This window comes from Galeopterus variegatus, unplaced genomic scaffold (assembly GCF_000696425.1).
Source record: "Galeopterus variegatus unplaced genomic scaffold, G_variegatus-3.0.2 Scaffold956, whole genome shotgun sequence".
NCBI lineage: Eukaryota > Metazoa > Chordata > Mammalia > Dermoptera > Cynocephalidae > Galeopterus > Galeopterus variegatus.
In genome coordinates, this window is record NW_007727067.1 from 152,971 (window position 1) to 176,153 (window position 23,183).

Below are 23,183 nucleotides of genomic sequence, written 5' to 3' on the forward strand. Positions count from 1 at the left end.
AAGTCTAAACTCCTTAATAAGGCCAAGAAAGCATTGTATGATGTAGCTCTTGCATACCTCCTCATCTGGTTTCTTAGCCCCCCCCCCCTCCCGTCACAGTGTATGATCCAGCCTCTTGATGCAGAAAGCACCATGCTCTCTGTAACTGTTACTCATCCTGTAATTCTTGGTTTCAATGTCACTTTCTTTAGGAAAAGTCCCTTGGCCTCCTACCTTCGACCCATCCCTGACCCTGGCTAGGTTAGGTAACCTTCTCTGTGCTCCTGGAGCAATCTGTGCTTCCCCATCATGGCCCTCACCACATTGCATTGCAGTAATCTGTTTGCCAGATTGTGGAATCCATGAAGGCTGAGCTGTGACTGTTTATCTTTGTATTCCCAGGCTTAGCAGAGGTGTTGAGTGAATGTTGAATGAGGGAATGAGGTGTCTTTAGAACTGAGCCATAAAGGATGGCTGGAGGTAAGGGATGCAAGGATGGCAGAAGGCAGCCCGAGGAAAGAGGGAAAAATCCAGCTTTGAGTCCAAGACCCTCCAAGTGCCAGCTGTGATAAACAGTCCACTTGAACAACCACCTATATATGGACTCTAAAGATCTTGGGGGGAGATCTCTAGAGCCCGGTTGGGTGGGAGAAGTGGGATTAGGAACCCAGGAGAGGGAGGGAGTTTTAGATTCAGGCTGGGGTATGGCCTCAGCTGCTGTATGCCCAGTAAGTATGGGTGGGGAACTGAAGCAGGAAGGGGAAGGGAGGGAGGAGCCTTCAGTCCTTGGATGTAGCCCAATCCCCGCCCTTGTGTGACAGGCGGGGAGAGCCCTTTGGGCTTGGAGAGAGGTGGAGCCTGATATCCAGCTGCCCCAACAGGGCCTAACAGACCACTCCTACTTTTCCTCCCAGCCCTCCCCTTCACTAAACAGAAGCTTCAGCTTTCCTCCCAGTCCTTCCGCCAACCTTCACTCTGTCCTCTCTCCTGCAATGTTGTACTGGTATTTAGTCTCTAGATTCAGAACCCATCACATCTGGAGAGAGAACCTTAGGATCCCAGTGCCCACGTCAGGAGAGAATGTCTCCTATCCCTCCCCTAGCCTGGAGGGGGCTCTGCACTGGCCTCCCTGCATGCATGCCTGCATTCATTCATTCATTCATTGTCTTTAGAGAGGCCCATGACACATCTAATTGGGCACAGACAGTGGTGACCTGGTCCTAGTCACTGCCTGTTTTGAAGTAGTCCAGCTATTTTTTTTTTTAAAGATGACCGGTAAGGGGATCTTCACCCTTGACTTGGTGTTGTCAGCACCATGCTCACCCAGTGAGCTAACCGGCCATCCCTACATGGGATCCGAACCCCTGGCCTTGGTGTTATCAGCACCACACTCTCCCAAGTGAGCCATGGGCCGGCCCAGTCCAGCTATTTTTCTTCCTCCTTTCATGGCCAGTTTTCTGTAGTGAATTGTCTACAGGGATCCGAACCCCTGGCCTTGGTGTTATCAGCACCACACTCTCCCAAGTGAGCCATGGGCCAGCCCAGTCCAGCTATTTTTCTTCCTCCTTTCATGGCCAGTTTTCTGTAGTGAATTGTCTACATTTACTGTGTTAACTTCTTCATCTCTGTTCATTCTTCAGTCACTCCGACCTGGCTTCTGCTCCTACCACAACTAAATCTGGTGGAGACTCTTCAGTCCTTTTCACTCTTCACCCCTCTTTTTTCCTGAATTGCTCTCTCCCTCGATGTCTTTGGTTCCACACTATCTTGCTTTTCCTCCCACCCCCCTGGGTTCTCGTTTTTGGTCACCTCTGCTGGCTCTCCTCCCTTGTGCGGAGCTCTTTTCTTATCACTCTCTACTTTCTGTCCCTAAGCGGTATCATCCGTTCTTATTGCTTTAAGTACCATTAATATGCCAATAATTCCAAGTCAATAACCAGCTCTGATCTCTCTCGTGAGCTCCTACATTCTGTTCCTTATTTGACAGCTCTACCTGAACATCTCTGAGACACCTCAAACTTAGCATGCATAGAACAGAATACTCCAAATCACCTCCTCTTTGCTGTCTCTGTTCATGGCCCGCCATTTACACAGACAAAAAACCTGGGAGTCATTGACATTCTTTTTCCCTCTCACATCCAATCCATCACAATGTCCTTTTGATTCAACCTTATGAATAGTTCTCAAATCAGTCCACCTTTTTGCCTATAGCTCTGCTAATACCCAACATTATCTTACTTGAAGAACTGCAGTAGCCTCCTAACTGGTCTCCCTGATGCCTCTCTTGCTCTTCTTCCTCTTCAATCCTCATAGCTGCCAGAGTAGCTTTCTAATTTATTTATATTTATTTGTAAATTGCATTACCCACCCACCCCCACAACTTAGGATAAAATAAAAAAAAAATTTTTTTTAAAGACGACTAGTAAGGGGATCTTAACCCTTCATTTGGTGTTGTCAGCACCATGTTCTCCCAGGTGAGTTAACCGGCCATCCCTATATAGGGATCCAAACCTTTGGCTTTGGTGTTATTAGCACCACACTCTCCCAAGTGAGCCATGGGCCGGCCCTAAGATCAAATTCTTAACATGGCCGTCAAGGTCCTTCATATCTCAAACTTACCTTTTGCCTTTATTCACTTTGCTCCAACCACATGGGCCTTGCAGGTTCTCAATGAGTCTTCTGTCCATGAACTTTCATCATGCTGCTCCTTCAGCCTCCCTCACTCCCTGTTGTTCCCCATACCCACACTACCATTTTCCCCCCACTCCCCAGAGCTCTGCTTAAAAGTTACATGCTCGGAGAACCCTTTCCTGATCACCCAATCAAAAGTGTTCTTTCTGGGCCGGCCTGTGGCTCACTCGGGAGAGTGTGGTGCTGGTAACACCAAGGCCCCGGGTTTGGATCCCATATAGGGATGGCCGTTCGCTCACTGGCTGAGCGTGGTGCTGTCAGCACCAAGTCAAGGGTTAAGATCCCCTTACCGGTCATCTTTAAAAAAAAAAAAAAGTGTTCTTTCTCATAGCGTCTTTTATTTTCCTTTATCACACTCTCCTGCCACCAATTTGTAATTATGTATTTACTTGGTTATTTAGTTTTTAAATATCTGCCACCACCTCTCCACCAGAAGGACCGTGACCATATCTGTTTTATCACTTGATCCCCAGCAAAGTAGGCACTTAGTAAATAAATATTTGTTGAATTACTTAATTAATTTAATAAATATAGTTATATCCTTATGCAGATTTTTTTTTTTTTGTGTGTGTGTGTGTGTGTGTGTGTGTGTGAGACCGGCAAGGGGATCGCAACCCTTGGTGTGGTGTTGCCTGCACCGCGTTGAATTACTTAATTAATTTAATAAATATAGTTATATCCTTATGCAGATTTTTTTTTTTTTTGTGTGTGTGTGTGTGTGTGTGTGTGTGTGTGACCGGCAAGGGGATCACAACCCTTGGTGTGGTGTTGCCCGCACCGTGCTCAGCCAGCAAGCGCATCGGCCATTCCTACATAGGATCCGAACCCGTGGCCTCTGTGCTCCCAGTCCCGCACTCTACCGAGTGAGCCACAGGGTTGGCCCTAGTTATATCCTTATATCAGGCTCTAGGCTAAGTGCTAGGAATGAAAAAATAAAATATAATGCCTGCCCTCAAGAACACTGCATGGAGAAGAGGAAGCAGAGAAGTAACAAGAATATCACTGTGTAGCATATAAGGGCAAGGATGGAGGAAGTATGGGGTGTGAAGGACACAAAGGTGGAGTGCCTAACCCAGGCTTTGGGAAATTTGGGAATGCCTTCTAAAGGAAGTGACATTTACATGGGGACCTGAAAGATAACTAGGTGTCAGCCAGGCAAAGGGAACAGGAAGAGGATCTCAGGCAAGGGGAATAGAATGTATACTGCCCAGAAGCAAAAGAGAACAAGGACTTTTCCAGGAACTGAAAAGAAAACAGTGTGACTGATCATAGACTCATGAGACATGAGTTCTAGAGAAAGGTACAGGCCAAAGTCAAGCATTGTTGGCCAATTTAAGGAGTTTGGACTTTATCTGGACAGTGGAGAACTGTTGAAGGAATTTAAACAGGGAATAGTGACAAGATAAAATCTGTGTTTTAGAAAGCCCATTCTGGCTGCCAGGGGGATGGATGAGTAGACACAAGTGAGACAAGGACACCAGTTAGGAGGCTGTGCTGTATTCCAGGAGAGAACTGATGGTGGCCTGAATTGGGGGCAGTAGCTATGAGGTTGGAGAGAAGGAGATAATATATTCGGAAGGCAACCCTGACCTTGATACTGATTGGATATGGAAAACAGTGTAATCCCAGAAGGTTGTACTAAGAGGTAGGTCAGGGCATAGATAGAAGACATACAGGTAGTCAGAGGAAGGACACTCTATCTGGAAGGTCTTTTGGAGGAGAGTTTAGGGGAAGCAGAGGAGATGAAGGATGGGTTTGTCAGCGAAAATAGGTACGATACACTTGACATGTGCTATTTTACATTCTCAAAACAACGATTTGAAGCAAGTATTATTATTCCCATACTTACATACTAGGAAACTGAGGCTCAGAGAGGTTATATGAATTGTCCAAGGTCACATAGATGGTGAAAGGCTGAGCCGGGTTTGAAATCCAGTTTAACCCTAAGTCTGTGCTCTTAAACAGAGCTCAGGGGTAACTCAACCTACCTACTTTACCCTGCTCCTTCCAATCACTGCCCTGTCCTGCCCCTGGCATGGAAGAAAGGTGGAGGCAGTTCTCTACAGGATATTTGAATGGTGGGGATCGGGTGGAGAGAGAGAGTGCTGGCCTCCCTGGTGCTGACCATCTCTCTGTACACAGGCTGGAGTGAGTGGCAGGAGCCATCTGTGGGCACTATGGCAAAGAGGGAGGACAGCCCTGGCCCAGAGGTCCAGTCGATGGACAAGCAGTTCCTGGTGTGCAGCATCTGCCTGGATCGGTACCGGTGCCCAAAGGTTCTGCCTTGCCTGCATACCTTCTGTGAGAGGTGAGGTGGTGTGTGTACCAGGGAGGGATGAGGACCTTGCAGACCCCCCTTAGAGGGGAGCAGCCTGTGTAAATTTGTAGTAGGTGAGGGAAAATGTGCACACATAGGAGGGGAGCAGGTGAACCCCAGCCTGCAGGAGATGAGGGTTTGGATACAAGAATCTGTGAGAGGACCAGAAGCTCTTAACACTGGGCTATGGTCCCTGTGTAGAATAGGGCCTTCTCTGCCCCTTCCTAATCCCCAAAGCAGCCTTTGACACCACCAGAGAAATCAGATGGTGCTGAGATTCTCAACCAGCTCTGGCACCAGCAGAGTTTATGACCAGTGGGAGGATATTTGAAGCTAGAGGTCCATCCTTATTGTCGTCTTCAGACACTGAGTGAAAGGCAACCTCTCCCATCCTCTAGGCTTCTATCCATCATTCATTCATTCAACAAATATTTATTTATTAAGCAACTACTATGTGCCAGACCCTATCCCAGGCATTGGGTATGCAGTGATGAGCAAAACCAGATATGATCCTTACTCTTAAACAGCTTTACAGTACAGAGAAGGAGAAATATAGTAATCAAATAATCATATAGCCAGATTATAGATAAATATAATATTACACCCTTAGTAAGTGCTGCAAATAAAGCGCTAAGGTATGTGAGCATAGCATATGGGTTCTCTCTTAGTTTGGAGAATCAGGAAAGGCTTCCCTGAGGTATAATCCAGAGGATGAACAGGTAAAGGAAGTTAACTAGGTAAAGGAAGTTAACTAGGTAAAGGCAGTTAGGAGAGCATTCTAGGCAGAAGAGAGAACATGGGAAAAGGCCATGCGGCATGAGGGCATGTGTTGGGTAAGAGGACCTAGAAGAAGCCCCCCGGGGCTGGAGCAGAGTGAGTATGACTGAGAGTGGCTGGGAAGGAGCTAGAGAGGCAGGTGGAGGCCAGAGCATGTGGGGCTTTGTAGACTTGTTAGGGAATTTGGGTTTTACCCTGAGAGGCATATGAAGCCTCTGTGGGGTTTTTACATGATCACATTTGTATTTGGACAATGTTCTTCCTTGGGGCTTCATCCTTTAATGCTCTGTCTCGGTTGATCTGGTCCCTGGGTCTTCTCACCATTACCTCCATCCAAGCTTTCCCTCTGCTTCCTGCCTTCAGTGAAATCTGGCTCTGCCTCAGGGACACTACTTCCCTTCCAGCCTTGCTCTTTGAGATTCCAGCTGTACTGTCCTCTCTTCTTCATTAGTTGGCAACAGTCTCAGCCATCCTGACACTGGGCTATGGTCCCTGCCCATTCAAATTCTCCCATCAACTTGGGGACTTTACTACCCACTTGTGCATCTTGGTTCTTGATTGTTTCTCCACGTACGTCCCCCACTCCACCTCAGTAACAAATCTCTCCCAACCATGCCCTGAATCTTGTCATCACCCAGAATAATACCACTTCTGTGGTCATAAACTCCAATATTTCACTCCTGGCTCCCATTGCCCCACTCCCACTATGCCACCTTTGACTCCATACAGATGTATGGCCCCTTTGACTGCTCCCTCTTTTCCTAGTCACCAACTCCATCCTGGTCTCTGTTTCTTTCTTTCCTCTCCTGGATCCTATGGTTGACCATCTGACTGGCCCCTATACAATTCCCTCATACATTTGTTAAACCCAGTGCCGGATCAGAGCTGTAATTGGACATATCTGCACTTTCTCCTGTGGCTAGATCACTGAGCAATCCTGGAGAAAAATCAGTGCCTGAGAAGTTATAATATCAATGGCTACCATGTATTGATTGCTTTCTATTTGCCAGAGACTGGCTAAGTGATTTATTTACATGTATTGATTTACTTAATCCTCACAACAGATATTTTATTATCCTCATTTTAGAGAGGAGGAAACTAAGGTTCAGAGTCATTAAGTAATTAAGAAATATTTCCCAGGCTACACAGCAAGTAAGTAGTTGAGGTCTGAATCCAGGCTTGACTGTAGAGCCTTCACTCTTAACTAGTACTCATTCGTTTATCCCTTGGTCCCTGCTCTCCAAGAGCTTATGTTCTAGTGGGCAGTGACTGACAGTAAGCCAGCAGATAACTAAACAAGAGAGTCATGGCTTGTGTTAAGTGTTTTATGGGAAATAAACAGGGAGTAAGTGGAGGTGGTTGGGCTGGGAACTGTTCTGTATAGTCATCAGGGAAGGCTTCCCTGAGGAGGTGACATCTGACCTGAGTCCTGAGAATGAGGAGAAAACAAACATATGCAGATTGTTACAGGCAATGGAAAAATCTGTGCAAAAGTCTTAAGGAAAAAGTAAACAGGGCACGTTCAGAGACCAGAAGAGAAGCCAGTGTAGCTGAATGAAGAGGAAGGTGGAATGAGGAGAAGTTGGGGTGAGTCAGGACAGTTCATGGGGGAGCTTGTAAGTTTTAGGAAAGTCGTTGGATTTTATTCTAAGCGCAATGGGAAACCATTGGAGGATTTAAAAAAATTTTTTTAAAAAGATGACCGGTAAGGGGATCTTAACCCTTGACTTGGTGTTGTCAGCACCATGCTCACCCAGTGAGCTAACCGGCCATCCCTATATGGGATCCGAACCTGTGGCGTTGGTGTTATCAGCACCACACTCTCCCGAGTGAGCCACTGGCCAGCCCCTAAATTAGATTTTTTTTAAAGCTCCCTCTGGCTGTTGTGCAGAGAATGGATTATAGAGAAGCAAGAGTGGAAACCGGAGAGCAGTTAGGAAGCTATTGTAGGCCAGATATGCTCACCAAGTAGGAAAGAGGTATTGATAAGTTAGAAGGTGGTTTGCTGGGGAAACACTATATTTAGTGAGCTGGGAAGAGAGCTGCAGGGGAATGGAGTGGAAAGGGTGAAATGCAGATTTCAGAGTAGACACAGTGACAGTTGATGAGGTGTGGGTAGTGGTGGGAGCATGGGAGTGGACAGCTGAGGTGATGTGAAGGAAAAGATTATGGGTGTTGAGGAGGTCAGGATGGTGGATGGGTCATCTTGTGGATGTCAGTGCCAATAAGAATGATGGCAGGGTATGTGTGTCTGTGTGTGTTCGGGGGGTGTGCGGTGGGAGGTAGATAACTGAAGAAGAGAGTGAGCCAAGAGAAAGACCAGTGGAGAGAATAACAAGGAGGGGTGGCATAAGCTCATGACAGAAGGCATGAGCTTCAAAGGAGCTGAAGGCAAATAGTTTAGAAATGTTCCAGCAGGGAAGAGGGAGGACTCAACCCCACCTTCTGGCCCAAGGAATGTGGAGTATGAAACAAAAACAATTCTCTACTTGACTGCAGGGGAAACTAGGTCACAATTAAATAAGTTAATATTTGTGAAGCACTTAGAATTGTGCCTGGCACTTAGTGTTCATTAAATTTTAATTAATTAAGATCAAAATGTATAGGGACCATTAAGAGAAGAGATTGTGGATATGCGACGGTTTGCAAAATGCAGATCTTCCCTCCCCAAATTAGTGGTCTCCAAACACAGCTTCCTTCAGTCCTGACATCTGTTTCTAGTACGCATCCTCTTCCCCTCTTTTCCATGACTAGTTCCAGCCTTCACCATTCTTCTGAATCCTCCCTCTGTCACTCTCAGCAGCTGATCTTGCCTGAGGCAAGTGTATTAGTCTGTTTCTGTTGCTTATAACAAAATACTATGGAACTGGGTGATATATAAAGAAAACGAAATTTATTGCTTATAGTTTCTGAGGCTGGGAAGTCCAAAGTCCAAGGAACACATCTGGTGGTGGTGACAGTGACCCAGGGGTCTCACATTGCAAGATGGTGGAAGCAGAGAGAGCAGAAAGAGAGCAAGAGGACAACTTCCTTATTCACTCTTCTTTTAAAGCCCTCCAAACCATGGCCCTGACCACCATTTTTAATCCATTCACTAAGGCATGGTCCTACAATCTAATCACCTCTTCAAGGCTCCACCTTTCAATTACCATAATAGGATTTCCCACCCTCAACAGTTACAATGGGGATTTAACCTTCAATGAGATTGGGGGAATCCAGTCTGCAGCACTCTACCCCCCAAATTCATGTCTTTTCCACATACAAATACATTCATTCTGTCCCCAAAGTCTTAATTTGTTTCAACTCAAAAGTCCAAAGTTCAGGGCTGGCCCCATGGCTCACCTGGGAGAGTGCGGTGCTGGTAGCACCGAGGCCACAGGTTCGTATCCTATATTGGGATGGCTGGTGCGCTCACTGGCTGAGCGTGGTGCAGATGACACTAAGCCAAGGGTTGTGATCCCCTTACCAGTCAGGAATAAAAAAAAAAGTCCAAAGTTCAAAGGCCCATCAGTGAAGTCAAAAACAAGTTATCTACTTCCAAGATTCAATGGTGGGACAAACATAGGGTACATATTCCCATTCAAAAAGGAAGAAATAGGCCAAAAGAAAGGGGTAACAGGTCCGAAACAAGTCCAAAACCCAGCAGGGCAGGCATTAAATCTCAAAGCTGGTGAATCATGTACCATGACTTCATGTTGGATGTCCTCTGCACACTGGTGTGAGGGTTGAGTCCCCCAGTCCTGAGGCAGCTCCACTTCTATGGCTTTCCTGGTCTCAGATGATGCTTTAGTGCTCACAGGCTGGTGTTGCATGCTAGCAGCTCTACAAGTCTGGGGTCTCCATGGCGGTCCCACTCCCATGGCTCCATTAGACATGGCACTGATAGGGTTTCTCTGCTGCAACTCTGACCCCACATTTCCTCTTGGCATCGCTCTAGCAAAGACTCTGTGGTGAATCCACCCCTGTGACAGATCTCTTCCTGGGCTCCCAGGCTTTTCCATACATCCTTTGGAATTGGGGTGGAGGGTCCCAAACCTTCAGAGCTCTGGCATCTGCAAGCCTGCAAGGCCTAACACTACGTGGACACCACCAAGGCTTTTGGCTTCTATTTTCCAAAGCTGCAGGTCCAGCAACACCTGGGGCCAATTTAGCTACAGCTGGAGCAGCCAAAGCAGCTGGGGTGCTGGTGCTAGAAGCAGCTTTCCGAGGTGGCCCTGGGCAGTGAGCCTGTGGAGGGTGCCTCAGGCCTGTTCCCCAAGACCATTTTGTCTCCCTAGGTCATTGTACCTGAAATGCAAAGGTTGGACCCAGAGGCTTCTGCAATACCTTCAGGGCCTTTTTCTCCTCTTGATAATCCCTTTCTTTTGTTCTAATCTTCTTAGCTAATGGTCACTGGGCTGCACCATTGCATGCTCTCTGCTTCTGTACCACATAGCCAGACTGCAAATTTTCCAAATCTTTACTCTCTGCTTGCCTTTAAATTCTGGCTTTATGTCATGCCTTTGCCACCATAACTCAGCATAGGCTGTTGCAAGTAGCCATGCAGCTTCCTTAATGCTTTGCTGCTTAGAAATTTCTTCTGCTGAATACTCTGGTTCACAACTCTTAGATCCCAATTTCCACACAGTCCTAGGGCATGGACACAATGCAGCCAAGTTCCTTGCCAGTTCACAGCAAGGTTGATCTTTACCCTAGTTTCTAATAAATTCCTTCTTATTTCTATCTGAGACCTCCTTAGAATGGTCTTTACTGTCCATATTTCCATAAGCATTCTGGCCACCACCTTTAACCAATCTTTAAAACATTCCAAACTTTCCCTGGTTTTCTTGTCTTCTAAACTTTTGTCAGCATCTAGGCTTTTTCTAGCCTGTTCCTCCAAATTCTTCCAGCCTCTCCTCAACACCCAGTTCCAAAGCCACTTCCACGTTTTCAAGTATTTGTTATAAGCAACACCCTACTTCTCTGGTACCAATTTTCTGTATTAGTCTGTTTCTGCTGTTTGTAACAAAATACACAGAACTGGGTAATTTGTAAGAGCAAGTTAGGTACCCTCTCTTTAACGCTGTCCCCTGCGCTCCTCTGCGTCCACCTCTCTTGATTCAGAGGATGGGGTCCACTCCTCCGCAGGCCAACCCCAGCCACTTCCCCATCCCCAAGACTTGGTCCTCTTGGTCTAGTCTCTTCCGCCTCTCCCTCTCTACTGGCTTCTTCTCAATTTATAAACATGCTGAAAACTCACATTGCTAACAGTAAAAACTCTTTGTCCTCTTGTCCTCTTTTAGCACCATCTGATCCCTCAACCCCCTTCTCATTCAAACTTCCAACCTCCCCTTTACTCTTTAACGTGCAGCAGTCAAGCTTTCCACCACCACTTCCCTCACTATTTTCCTTACAGACAAAAGGACCCTCACATGTGCCCAATTCAGTGGGCATTTTCCAGTCCTTACCCTGCCTGACTCCTCAGCTGCATTTGACACTGAGGCTACTCATTCCCTTCCTCTAGAAATGCACCACTCACCTTGCTGCCTTGATGCTGTTGCTCCTCCCACCTCTCTGCCTGGTCCTCTTTGCTGTCCTCATGCAGTATTTGCTGAGTGCTCTGTCTCTCTCTCTCATTACTGTCTACCTCTTCCTGGATGATCTCATCCTCTCCCATGGCCACCAAAGCCATCTAAATGTTGATGGCACCCCCATGTCTGTCTCTAAGCTACCTTCTCCCCTTCTCCCTAACTGTCTACTGGTCCACTTTTCCCGAGTGTTCCACCGTTGCACTAAATCTAACCAGGACAAGGCTGAACTTCCCTATATGCTCCTCCTCTTTCTGTGTTTCTCATCTCAGTGAATGTCACCACTGTCCACTCAGTTATCTAAGCTATGAAGCTGGGAGTCAACCAAGACATCTTCTCTCTCACTCCCCATGTCCAATCAGACAACACCTCTCACCTGCTGTACTTCTTAAATACTTCTCAAAGCTGTTCCCACCTCATAGTCTACTGTGCTACTGCCTAAATTGATCTTCCTCACCTCTTGCCTAGACTATTTTAAGAGTATATTGGCTAAGCACATACTTTGCTTTGCATTTGAATCCAGGCTCCAGTGCCCAGGAGCTTTGTTACCTTGGACCCGTTGCCCTTTCTGAGTCTGTTAACATAACATGCAAAGCATAGCACCTGACACATAGGTGCTTAATAAATGGGAACTAGATGTTGACCACATGATGGTGCCACCACCCCTGTCTGCTTTCTCATCCCCTTTAAATTCACCGTCCACCCAGAGGTGGTGAAGAGGAACTTGATAAAGTGTACACCTGGCTGTACCACACTCCTGCAGCTCCCTGTTGCTGTTGGAAGAACTTCTAAGCTCCTTGGCTTCTCTTACCGTTCCTTGCCTTGGATTTTGTCTCCAGCCACATCAAACTGCTTATAGTTCCTACCCATTTCTTGCTGCCTTCTGTATTTGAAACAGCCTTCCTCCTCTTCCTGCACCTGTCTTTGGTTAGGCTAACAGTTATTTAACCATGAAGAGTTAGCTTACATTACCTCTGAAGCCCTCTCCACCCACCCTGAGCCAGATGCATTTCCTTATCACTGCATCTACTGTATTCCTTATATTAATGATAAATAATACCAGTAGCCTACCATGTATAGTGTTTTGGGTAATTCAGGCATTTTACATTTAATTCTCTTTAAATTATATTACTTATGTAAATAAATACTTTACATTTAATCCTCTAACACCCTGTGAAGTCTGCACTGTCTCCGTCTTACAAAGGAAGAATCCTTGGTTAACTTGTCAGGCGTATAATAGGTGATTGACCTGGGAGTTGAACATGGGCAGCCTAGCTCCAGGACCCTTAATCATTACACTGTTTATTTCTCTAAACTCTCTATTTCTGTGACTTCTTTTTCTCTGTAGACTGGAAGTATTTTAAGGGCAGGCACTGTGCTTTATCTTTTTATCCCCAGAGCTTGGCACAAATTTGGCAAGAATAGGCAGTTGGTAAATGTTTAATGAGTTAAAGGGTGAGGGGGGCACTAGTTGTACATTTTCTATGAGAAAGGTTAGTAAACACCTGTAAAAGGTGAGCCTGTGTTTGTACACACTGTGAGGAATGCGGATATGTCTGCTCTTCTGAGAAAGGTCAGGGATGTGTTCTAAGTTGTGAGTTGAGGAGTTTTATGCCTGCTAGTGGATAAGGTGTGTATGCCAAACAGAGGTTTCAGAGTGAACTGTAATGGTACACCTGTAAGGAGAGGGGTTGGCACCCATGGGGGGTATAAGGAGGGGTGCACTGACACCACCCACCCTTCCTTTGACTCCCCCTCCTCCTGACCAGATGTCTCCAGAACTACATTCCTGCCCAGAGCCTGACGCTGTCCTGTCCGGTATGCCGGCAGACGTCCATCCTCCCAGAGCAGGGAGTCTCGGCACTGCAGAACAATTTCTTCATCAGCAGCCTCATGGAGGCGATGCAGCAGGCACCTGATGGGGCCCATGACCCCGAGGACCCCCACCCCCTCAGCGCAGTGGCTGGCCGCCCTCTCTCCTGCCCCAACCATGAAGGCAAGGTGGGCCCAAGCGAGGCCCAGTGAGGCCAGGAATTGGGGTGGGAAGAGAAGGAGAAGCTTTGGGGAGGTGGGGGGTGGAGCTGTATGGCTGTTGGTAAGAGGGTGTTTCTCTGGATAAGTGGTCCAGGTAGGGGATGCACTTGGAGGGTGAGGGGCAAAGAGGGCAGATGGAGAGGGGAGGGAGCAAAGAAGTGTGGTGTGTAGCCATTGCCTGACTGGAGTCCTTGTGCCACCAGACGATGGAGTTTTACTGTGAGGCCTGTGAGACGGCCATGTGCGGGGAGTGCCGTGCAGGGGAGCATCGGGAGCACGGCACGGTGCTGCTGCGGGATGTGGTGGAGCAGCACAAAGCAGCGTTACAGCGCCAGCTCGAGGCTGTGCGTGGCCGGTAGGCACAGGGTGGGGACCTGGGCTGGGGGACCACAGGGATGATATCTCAACAGCAGCAGGGGAGAGAAGGGGTCTGGGAAGGGCAGAAATAGAAGTATCAGAGAGGTCTCATGTAGGGGCTCTCCAGAAGGGCAACAATATTGTCCCCAGGGAGAAGGGATAGGTTGGTGAGGGCAACCCCAGCAACACCGTATGAGATATTTCCCCTCCCCAGATTGCCACAACTATCGGCAGCTATCGCCTTAGTGGGGGGCATCAGCCAGCAGCTGCAGGAGCGCAAGGCAGAGGCCCTGGCCCAGATCAGCGCAGCCTTTGAGGACCTGGAGCAAGCGCTACAGCAGCGCAAGCAGGCTCTGGTCAGCGACCTGGAGATGATTTGTGGGGCCAAGCAGAAGGTGCGTCTGTTCAGACTTCCTTACTATCATCCATCATGGGATGCTGTTACTGACTCCATCCCTTCCCCTGCCTTCCACACCAGCGCTTCCCTTTCCCCAGCCTATGCTTTCTGCCTCCCAACATGGCCCCGTAGGTGCTGCAGGCATTTGTGTCCCTTGTCCACACTCACCCTCTTGTATTTCTTTCATGCCAGGGTACTACAAGTTCATCAGTAATCGCAGAGACTCCCTCTGTGTCAGTCTGCTCACCCCCTCCTCGCCTCCCCCCTCCTCAGGTGTTGCAGACCCAGTTAGACACACTGCGCCAGGGGCAGGAACACATCGGCAGTAGCTGCAGCTTCGCGGAGCAGGCACTGCGCCTGGGCTCGGCTCCGGAGGTGTTGCTGGTGCGCAAGCACATGCGAGAGCGGCTGGCGGCGCTGGCAGCGCAGGCCTTCCCTGAGCGGCCGCACGAGAATGCACAGCTGGAACTGGTCCTTGAGGTTGACGGGCTACGGCGATCGGTGCTCAATCTGGGCGCGCTGCTCACTACGAGCGCCACTGCACATGAGACGGTGGCAACGGGCGAGGGCCTGCGCCAGGCGCTAGTGGGCCAGCCCGCCTCGCTCACCGTCACTACCAAAGACAAGGATGGGCGGCTGGTGCGCACAGGCAGCGCCGAGCTGCGCGCGGAGATCACGGGCCCCGACGGCACGCGCCTTCCCGTGCCGGTGGTGGACCACAAGAATGGCACGTATGAGCTGGTGTACACTGCGCGCACCGAAGGCGAACTGCTCCTGTCAGTGCTGCTGTATGGACAGCCGGTGCGTGGCAGCCCCTTCCGCGTGCGCGCCCTGCGTCCCGGGGACCTGCCTCCTTCCCCGGACGATGTGAAGCGCCGCGTCAAGTCCCCAGGCGGGCCCGGCAGCCATGTGCGCCAGAAGGCGGTGCGTAGGCCAAGCTCCATGTACAGCACAGGCGGCAAACGGAAGGACAACCCAATTGAGGACGAACTCGTCTTCCGTGTTGGTATAGAAGGCCGAGGGCGGAGCCAGAGGGGGACGGGCCCCGGCCATGGGCGGGGCAGGGAGGGGAGGGAGGTTCAGAATGACCTCAGATGGATTCTTTTGTTCTCCCTTCCATCGCTTCCCCACAGGCAGTCGCGGAAGGGAGAAGGGCGAATTCACCAATTTACAAGGTGTGTCGGCGGCTAGCAGCGGCCGCATAGTGGTAGCAGACAGCAACAATCAATGTATCCAGGTAAGCGCCTTTACCGCCCTGCTCTCCCCAGCACCAAAATAAGGGTTCTCAAGGTACAGCCTCCTGAAAAAAGAGTGTACAGGTCACCTCCTGAAAGATGAAACCCTACAGATGGTACCATTCCTTAAAGAACAATGAATCAAAGCACCACCCCACCCCCACAGGCCACAACAGTAACCAGTACCTTCCAGTCAGGAACCCAGGTTTACTATGCTGGCAGCTTCTACCTCACAGGCCGTGGCTCAGGCCAGATCAGCTCCTGGACATCAGGGATCTGGCTCATTCCTCCTTCCTCTCTGCCTCTAGTTGAGCCTCCAGCTGGCTGTCTTACTTCCTCCCCTTTTCTCCTAATGGTCAGGGTGTAGGCCGGCCCTCCCCTTCCAACACACCTGCCTGGCTCCAGAATGTATGTTGTCTGTCTGGAGTCTCTGCAATAATCTGGTTGGCTAGACAGTCAAGTGGAGGTAACTTGGACAAAGGGGGTGCCTTTCAGTGGCTAGAAGTTGTAACATCCTCACAGGTGGTCCTGCCCTTGCCTCTCCCAGTACCTCACACACCTGATTCAGGCTTCTGCCACGCTGAATGGACATGGTCTCTGCTGCACTGTGAGCTCCTTTTTAAAGCCAAGAGATGTGGCTTTTTCTCTCTCTATTCTTTGTGGTAAGCCCAGAACCTAGTACACTGGGCACCAGTGTGGTAGACACAGCATAGTAGCTAAAAGCTCAGCTTCTGAAACCAGATACCTGGGCTTGAATCCCAGCTCTGCCATGTACTAACAAGTCATGTGACCTCTTTGATCTTCAGTTAACTCATGTGTAAAATTAGGAAAAGCATACCTCATAGAGTTGCTGGGAGTATTAAATGACCTAACTGTACTGTACCTGGCTCCTGGTGAACTTTCTGTTAGCTGTTGTTAAAAATATCATTGTCCAGGTGGAGGCTGTAAGCAAAAGCAAGGAGGTGGGAAAATCGTTGTAGGGATTGTTCAGTTAATTGGAAGGATCCCAGCAGGCTGGAGGTAGATTACTATTAGAAGCTGGGGGTAGCTGAGGTCAGATTGTAAATAGTTTTAGAGATAATGCTGTGGAATTTTGATTTTATCCTGTCAGGGATTATTTCAAACTACCATGCACTGAGTTCTTAGAAACATATTTTTGAGGTAGCAAAACTTTTCCCTGAAGGTCTTTACTTCACAGCACCTGTACATTTATGTTTCCTGACCCTGCTTGAATACCCCTGATATGGATCCAGCTCTGCTAAGGTCTTTCACCTCGGTGTCAGCTCCTATCTGGTCCCCGCTTTCTGCCTAGCAGGTGAAAGGGGCCAGGAACTCTTCTGTGGCCAGATTCCTAATCCTGTCCAGCTCCCCTTCATTTCCACCCTGTTCCTAGGTATAGCAGAGGATTGGAGAGACCCAGTGCAGCACAGTGGGCCATTTAGGCCAGCCTGGATAATGAGGAGGGGATTCGGAAATTGGGAGGTAGGGGATAGTGCTGAGGCTCAACTTGTATACACCTCTACCCTCCACCCCCTTTTCTCCCCCCTAGGCCAGGGATGCTTCCTGGCATAAAAGTTGAGATTTGAGACTCCTTCCCTGTTGTGCACATGCAAGGGTGCTCCCATGCACAGAAAGACAGGAGCCGCTTTGTCTCCCCCAGTGAGGGACTGTGCTTGTCCATTGTTTCAGGGTGGGGAATTGAGAGGGTCCTGGTGCAGCCCCCTCTCCTTTCCAAACACCTGCTATTCCTATAGCAGTCCTCCTCCTTACTTCTCTCACCCTGCTAGAAGCCTGGCTCTTAGATTCCAAAGCTGATTTTCTGCCTCATACTTTGGGGTCCTCAGGGCTGGTAAGGGTTGGGCTCGCAAATGGGGTGTGACCACTCTCAGTTCATGAGGATTGGGGTCCTTTGGACCTTTCTAAGGTAGAAGGTGAGGTAAATCCCTACATTGAGTGGAATCAGTGTCAGCTGACAGAAGACAAAACACATTGTGTGATTTTGAGTGAAGAATTTGATTTGTATATATTATGTTCTTGTGTAATTGTCTTTGTCCAAAATTTTATTAGTTTTTCCATGAAAACTTCCTCATTCTTTTTAGGGAGAATATTAATCATATTCTTCTCTGAGCTCCCTCGGCCTTTTGCTATACACTTTTCATACTTTCCTGTAATCACTGGTTTGTTTTGTTGTTTTGTTTTTTGTTTTTGTATGGTTTTGTTTTCTATTTTGTTTTAGTCTCTTTCCGTCACTAGACTCTGAGATCCCTGAGGTCAGGGATCCACTTACTGCCACCATGGTATAGGAGACAGATGTTAAGTGACCAAATGAGGACACCAGCAGATTCTAGAGATGCTCAGGAAGCAAATGTAGCAGATTTTGATGAGCCAGTAGATGTGGAGGAAGAGGGACGGGTCAAGAATGGCAGGACTTGGTGAACTGAATGGTGTTGCCATTCAAGAGCTAGCCTGGGTATAAGTTGATCAGTTTTGCACATGTTCAGTTTGACATGGCTGTGGGGCATCCAAGTGGAGATGTCCAGTTTAGGCCTGAGATTGAACTGGGGAATTCATTCATTTGTTGGATGTCTCCTATTTGCCAGATGCCAGATGCCAGATGCTAGTACTGCAAATGCAGCAGCAAACAAAATAGATGCAGTTCCTGCCCCATGCAGGGCTTCTATCCTTAAAATGAGACACAGGTATTTAACAGTCATTTAGCTATGAAGTGACAGTTGTTATGAAGAGAGCTACAAAGTGAATATCATGGGGAGCTTATATGTGTATATTTGGGGGGGTGGGCAGTTGTGGTCATTAAAGGCTTCTCTGAAGAAGTGACCTGGAAATTCTGAGAACTGAAAGATGAGAACAAGTTGCCCAGGTGTAAGGGGTTAGATAGGATAGGGTGGGAAGAACAAGACCTCCCAAAGCCTCATTAGTGTGGAGCCTGAAACTGAGCTGCTCAGACTGGAGGAGGCAGATGCATTACCTTGCTGCTCATCTGGCAGTACCTTTTAGTCCCCCACACTTCTACTCTTTAGCCCACATTCCCTCCCTTCTCATGGTGACAAGTGCTGCTCTGCCACAGGGAACCAGTGCAGAACCCAGGGGCTGTGTTGGTCAACCAAGTGAGGGTTTGGTGGAAAGTTCGCATCAGGAAGAAGTGATGTCTCTTGGTGGGACCAGTTTAAACAGCCCTGCAGGCCTAACAGATGGGGAGGGAAGGGGAGTGGGGAGCCCAGTTCACTAAAGAGGGAGCAGGTCTGGATCAAAGAGCAAGGCCAAGGCCCAAACTTGAGTTCTCCATGGCCACTCCTGGTTGCGATTCATCTCGTGTCCCCAGAGCCTATAACAAAGCAGAGTGGATGAGACCTATGCAGTAAGTAATGTTTTGGCTGTGAAAGAAAAGCCAGAAGGCTTAGCTTAAGAGGGAAGGAGAATTAAAGAAGGTGCTTTTAGGGTGGCAAGACCTGAGCGTGTTGGGCATCTAAGCTGGAGGAGGTAGGAGAAGGGGAGAGGTTGAAAGGTTCACTCTGTCCAGGAGGAAGTTACCCTATAGCCTGAATGGACTAATCCTTGTGTACTTTCTCCCCTTTCCAGTCTATTAAATCCTGTTGAGTCTACTTCCTACATGAGTATATCTTTTGAGTCCTACTTCCCTCCAGCCAAGTTCCTTGGTCCAAGCCGTCATCATTTCTCACTGAGACTACTGCAACAGCCTCTGACTGGTCAGCTAGCTTCCAGTCTTGACTCTTCCCTGCAGCCAGAGTGCTCTTTGTTTAAAGCAAATCTGATCTTGTCACTCTCCTGCCCAGAAATTTTCAGTGACTCCTCATTACATCCAGGATAAGACGTAATTCTTTCTCTCATTCACCTGGGTGCTCCCTGCAATCCAGCCACATTGGGCAGGTCCTCCATCAGTACCCACACTGGACTCTGTGCCTTTTACAAACTGTTCACTCTGCTTGAATGCCCTTCCTCTTCTAGTGGCTGACTTCGAGTCGTTATTTGGCATCCTTGGCAGGCTGTCAGTGCAGGTATTCCCTTCTTTTGAAGCCTTGCCTCACTGTGCCCCCCACCTTTCGTATTCTCACAGTCTCATTCACACCTGTGCTGTGTTCACACCTAAGGTCTGCTGCTGTGTTTGATTCCTCTCTCTGCCCTTACTTTGATGTCAGTAAGTTCTTGTTGAATGACTGAATAGGGCTGGCTGGTTAACTCAGTTGGTTAGAGCATAGTGTTGATAACACTGAGGTCCAGGGTTCCATCTGTTACCGACCAGCTGCCAAAAGTTAAAAAAAAAAAAGACAATAGAAAGACTGAACAAATGGGGGGAGGGGGTCTTCTCCCTCAGAATCCTACTCCCTTCCCTCTGTGCCCACAGTGTCTCCCCTCCTTCCTGCTCCCTCCCTTGCTCCTCTGCTCCAGGTTTTCTCCAATGAGGGTCAGTTCAAGTTCCGTTTTGGGGTCCGAGGGCGCTCACCTGGGCAGCTGCAGCGCCCCACAGGTGTAGCAGTGGACACCAATGGAGACATTATTGTGGCAGACTACGACAACCGTTGGGTCAGCATCTTCTCCCCTGAGGGCAAGTTCAAGGTGAGAGCATGCTGTCATTGCATTCTGTACCTCAATGACCAGCTGAGCTGACCATTGTAGTGCCTCCTGGTGGTCAGGGCCTGGACTGGTCCAGTTCTTCCTCCTGCTCTCCTGGCCCAAGGTTCTGCTTTGATGCTGGGCTGGGACTACTCCCCCTACTAGCCAGGATAAAACCTTACAGATATTCCCTTCCTCCAGACCAAGATTGGAGCTGGCCGCCTCATGGGCCCCAAGGGAGTAGCTGTAGACCGGAATGGACATATCATTGTGGTTGACAACAAATCTTGCTGCGTTTTCACCTTCCAGCCCAATGGCAAGCTGGTTGGCCGTTTTGGGGGCCGTGGAACCACTGATCGCCACTTTGCAGGTACAGGGGGACAACTACAAGATCTATTCTGATTCCCCAGTCCCAGAGAGCTCCCCTGGATACCCCAGCTCTAAAGACCCCTCATCCTATGTCTTGGCCCTAGAGACACCCCTCCTTCCCACCACCCTAGCCCCATCATTCCAGAGACAATTTATCTCAGCCCCCGAGACCCCACCCCTCTCCTAACACCCTGGTTTTATCATTCTAGATACTCTTCTCCATTCCCACTCAGTGTGCCATCTGACTGCCCTAAAGACCACTTTATATTTTCAGGGCCCCATTTTGTGGCTGTGAACAACAAGAATGAGATTGTAGTAACGGATTTCCATAACCATTCAGTGAAGGTCAGTATCCTCCCACCCTTCGTGACCATTGTCCCAATATCCTTTCCTCTTCCATAAGACCCCTCTCTCCCTCATCTTGTTTTCCCCCTTGAGATCATTCATTCAAACAATAAACATTTATGGCATGGTTACTTTGCCCCAGTCGCTATGCCAGAAGCTGGGGATACAGTGATGAACACAGCAAACATGTTGCCTTTCTTCTTGGTTGTAGTCTAGCAGGGAAGAGAAAAAGGTAACCAGGAAATTACAATATGACACTGTAGATTCTGTGATAGGGAGGAGCAGGGAACTGTGGGAGGGCACAGCAGAAGCATTTGATTCAGGGAAGACAGTTTGAGAAAGACCTAAAGCCCAAGAGAGAATTAACCAGAAGGTAGAGAAAGGAGGAGAGTTTTTAAAGCAGAGGACACAGGAGGAGCCAGGAATGGGAAGTGGAAACCCTTATGGTGTATTTGAGAAACCACAAGTAGTTCAGACTGTTTGAGGAGGGACTGGTGCAAGGTGAGGAGGAGCCTTGTGTGCCCTGTTAAGGGGCTTGTTCTCTTCCCTAGAGCTATGGGGAGTCACTGAAGGATTGCAAGACAATCTTATGTGTTTTATAATGATCTCTTTGGCTGGAGCAAGACTAGAGGCAGGAAGATCAATCTTTTGCAGTGATCCAGATGAGAAAGATGAGAACCTGGACTATGATAAAGGCATGGCAGTGTATGTAGGGTACAGATTTTGAGAGAGATTTGAAATAGAATCAGGGGTTGTGTGAATTCATTGACTATCAAGCAGAGAAGGTGGAGTTGAGAATGACCCATAGCCAGCTAGGGGGTACCATTCATTGAGATAGAAAACTCAGAATTGCTTTCTCAAGGAAGGTAGGCTATCAGATTTGATATGCTTAAGGGACATCAGCTGGAGATGTCCTATAGGCAGCAGGGCACATGGAAGTGAAGCCTAGGAAGAAGATCTGGGCCACAGCTGCAGATCCGGGGATCCTCAGCCCTGGGGCTTCACCCCATCCTCCTTCAAGGCCCTGCCTCTGTATGAGGCCAGGTCCCCAGTCCCCAGCCCCTTCCCCCACCAGGTGTACAGTGCCGATGGAGAGTTCCTTTTCAAGTTTGGCTCCCACGGTGAGGGCAATGGGCAGTTCAATGCCCCCACAGGAGTAGCCGTGGACTCCAATGGGAACATCATCGTGGCGGACTGGGGCAACAGTCGCATCCAGGTGAGTAAGGCCCAGGGATGGCATGAGGGTGAGGTTTCCTGCTGTGCCCCATTCATCCCTCCCCAGAACAGCCTCTCATCTGCTTCATCTCAACTCTCCCTCCATTCTCCACTCCTTCCCCAGGTATTTGACAGCTCTGGCTCCTTCCTGTCCTACATCAACACGTCTGCAGAGCCACTGTACGGCCCACAGGGCCTGGCACTGACTTCGGATGGCCACGTGGTGGTGGCTGATGCCGGCAACCACTGCTTTAAGGCTTATCGCTACCTCCAGTAGCTGCACAGGGACTCTGCCTGGCTTGTGGAGGGATGGACATGGGGTGATTGTACAAGAGGGTCTGGCTGGGAGGTGGGCCAGACCTGGCAGCACTGAATGTGGGCTGTGGGCGTAGGTGTGCCCACTGCCTTCCCTCTTTTCCCCCACCCCCAACCCTATTGTTGCACTTTATTTATTCGGTTCTTGCTTTGGTGACTGGGTGGGCCTGGACTGTGGTCCCAAGGATGTGTGCAGAGCTTCACCATACCCCCCTTACACACCTCCCTTGCCCCCTCAGTCTGCTCTCCACCCCCCCAGCCTGGGGCCAGAACAGCTTCTCACTCCAGGGCAGAAGTCCCTCTGGTTGTCTCCTTACTATTCCATACACACCGACAGAGACAGCAATACCCACCCTTCATATTAAATAAACGTCTTCACCAAAGTGTTTTTGCTGGGTTCTTGTGGGGTGGGGCTATGAGTGGATATCATGGTAGGACTAGTTCTGGATTAAAAGGTGGGCAAGTAGTCATGCAGGGCACCCAGCTTCCCAAACAGGTCCTGATGTTTTGGAGATTCAGGATAGTACAGCATGCTCTAGAGACTTGGAGCTACTGGGACCCTGAACCACCTGCCAAATCCCCATCTCCAGGCCCTGCATCTCCTGCAGAAATAGACAAGTCTTTGGAAGGAGTGGAGGGTGGGGGGATGACCCTTGCCCAGAACACAGCCAGCAGCTGCACAGAGAGCAGTTTCAGTGTATGAAAGCAATCTTTGAAGCCCAAGCCTGGGATAGGGACTTGAGGCTAGCCCAGGTGGAAGCTAGGTGTGGGAGATGCCATGGCCAATTTTAGAACTCAGCCCTGGAGCCTCAGAACCCTGATCCATCCACTTGGTCTCCATTCCAAAATTACTGCCTTTTTGGGCCGGCCCGGTGGCGCACTGGATAGTGCGCCGCTTGGGAAGTGCGGCGGCGCTCCCGCCCGAGGGTTCGGATCCCACATACGGACCGGTTCCGCTCACTGGCTGAGCAAGGCGCGGGAGCAGCGCCGAGGGT

General features: G+C 49.0%; 1 protein-coding gene across 2 annotated transcripts in view; it reads left to right on the forward strand.

Annotated features, from left to right (window-relative positions):
- Nucleotides 1-22,571, forward strand: part of TRIM3 (tripartite motif containing 3) — a 26,845-nt gene extending 4,274 nt beyond the window's left edge. Inside the window, exons 2-12 of one of the 2 annotated variants that reach the window (XM_008573687.1) lie at nucleotides 4,813-4,978; nucleotides 13,101-13,332; nucleotides 13,569-13,720; nucleotides 13,937-14,117; nucleotides 14,393-15,125; nucleotides 15,253-15,356; nucleotides 19,780-19,947; nucleotides 20,146-20,314; nucleotides 20,588-20,658; nucleotides 21,734-21,874; nucleotides 21,998-22,571. In XM_008573687.1, coding sequence (XP_008571909.1) covers nucleotides 4,848-4,978; nucleotides 13,101-13,332; nucleotides 13,569-13,720; nucleotides 13,937-14,117; nucleotides 14,393-15,125; nucleotides 15,253-15,356; nucleotides 19,780-19,947; nucleotides 20,146-20,314; nucleotides 20,588-20,658; nucleotides 21,734-21,874; nucleotides 21,998-22,150 — 2,235 coding nt within the window. In that variant the 5' untranslated portion in view covers nucleotides 4,813-4,847 and the 3' untranslated portion in view covers nucleotides 22,151-22,571. The remainder of the gene's footprint in view (nucleotides 1-4,812; nucleotides 4,979-13,100; nucleotides 13,333-13,568; nucleotides 13,721-13,936; nucleotides 14,118-14,392; nucleotides 15,126-15,252; nucleotides 15,357-19,779; nucleotides 19,948-20,145; nucleotides 20,315-20,587; nucleotides 20,659-21,733; nucleotides 21,875-21,997) is intronic. The other variant, XM_008573688.1, reaches the window with a different exon arrangement.
- Nucleotides 22,572-23,183: the final 612 nt, after the last annotated feature.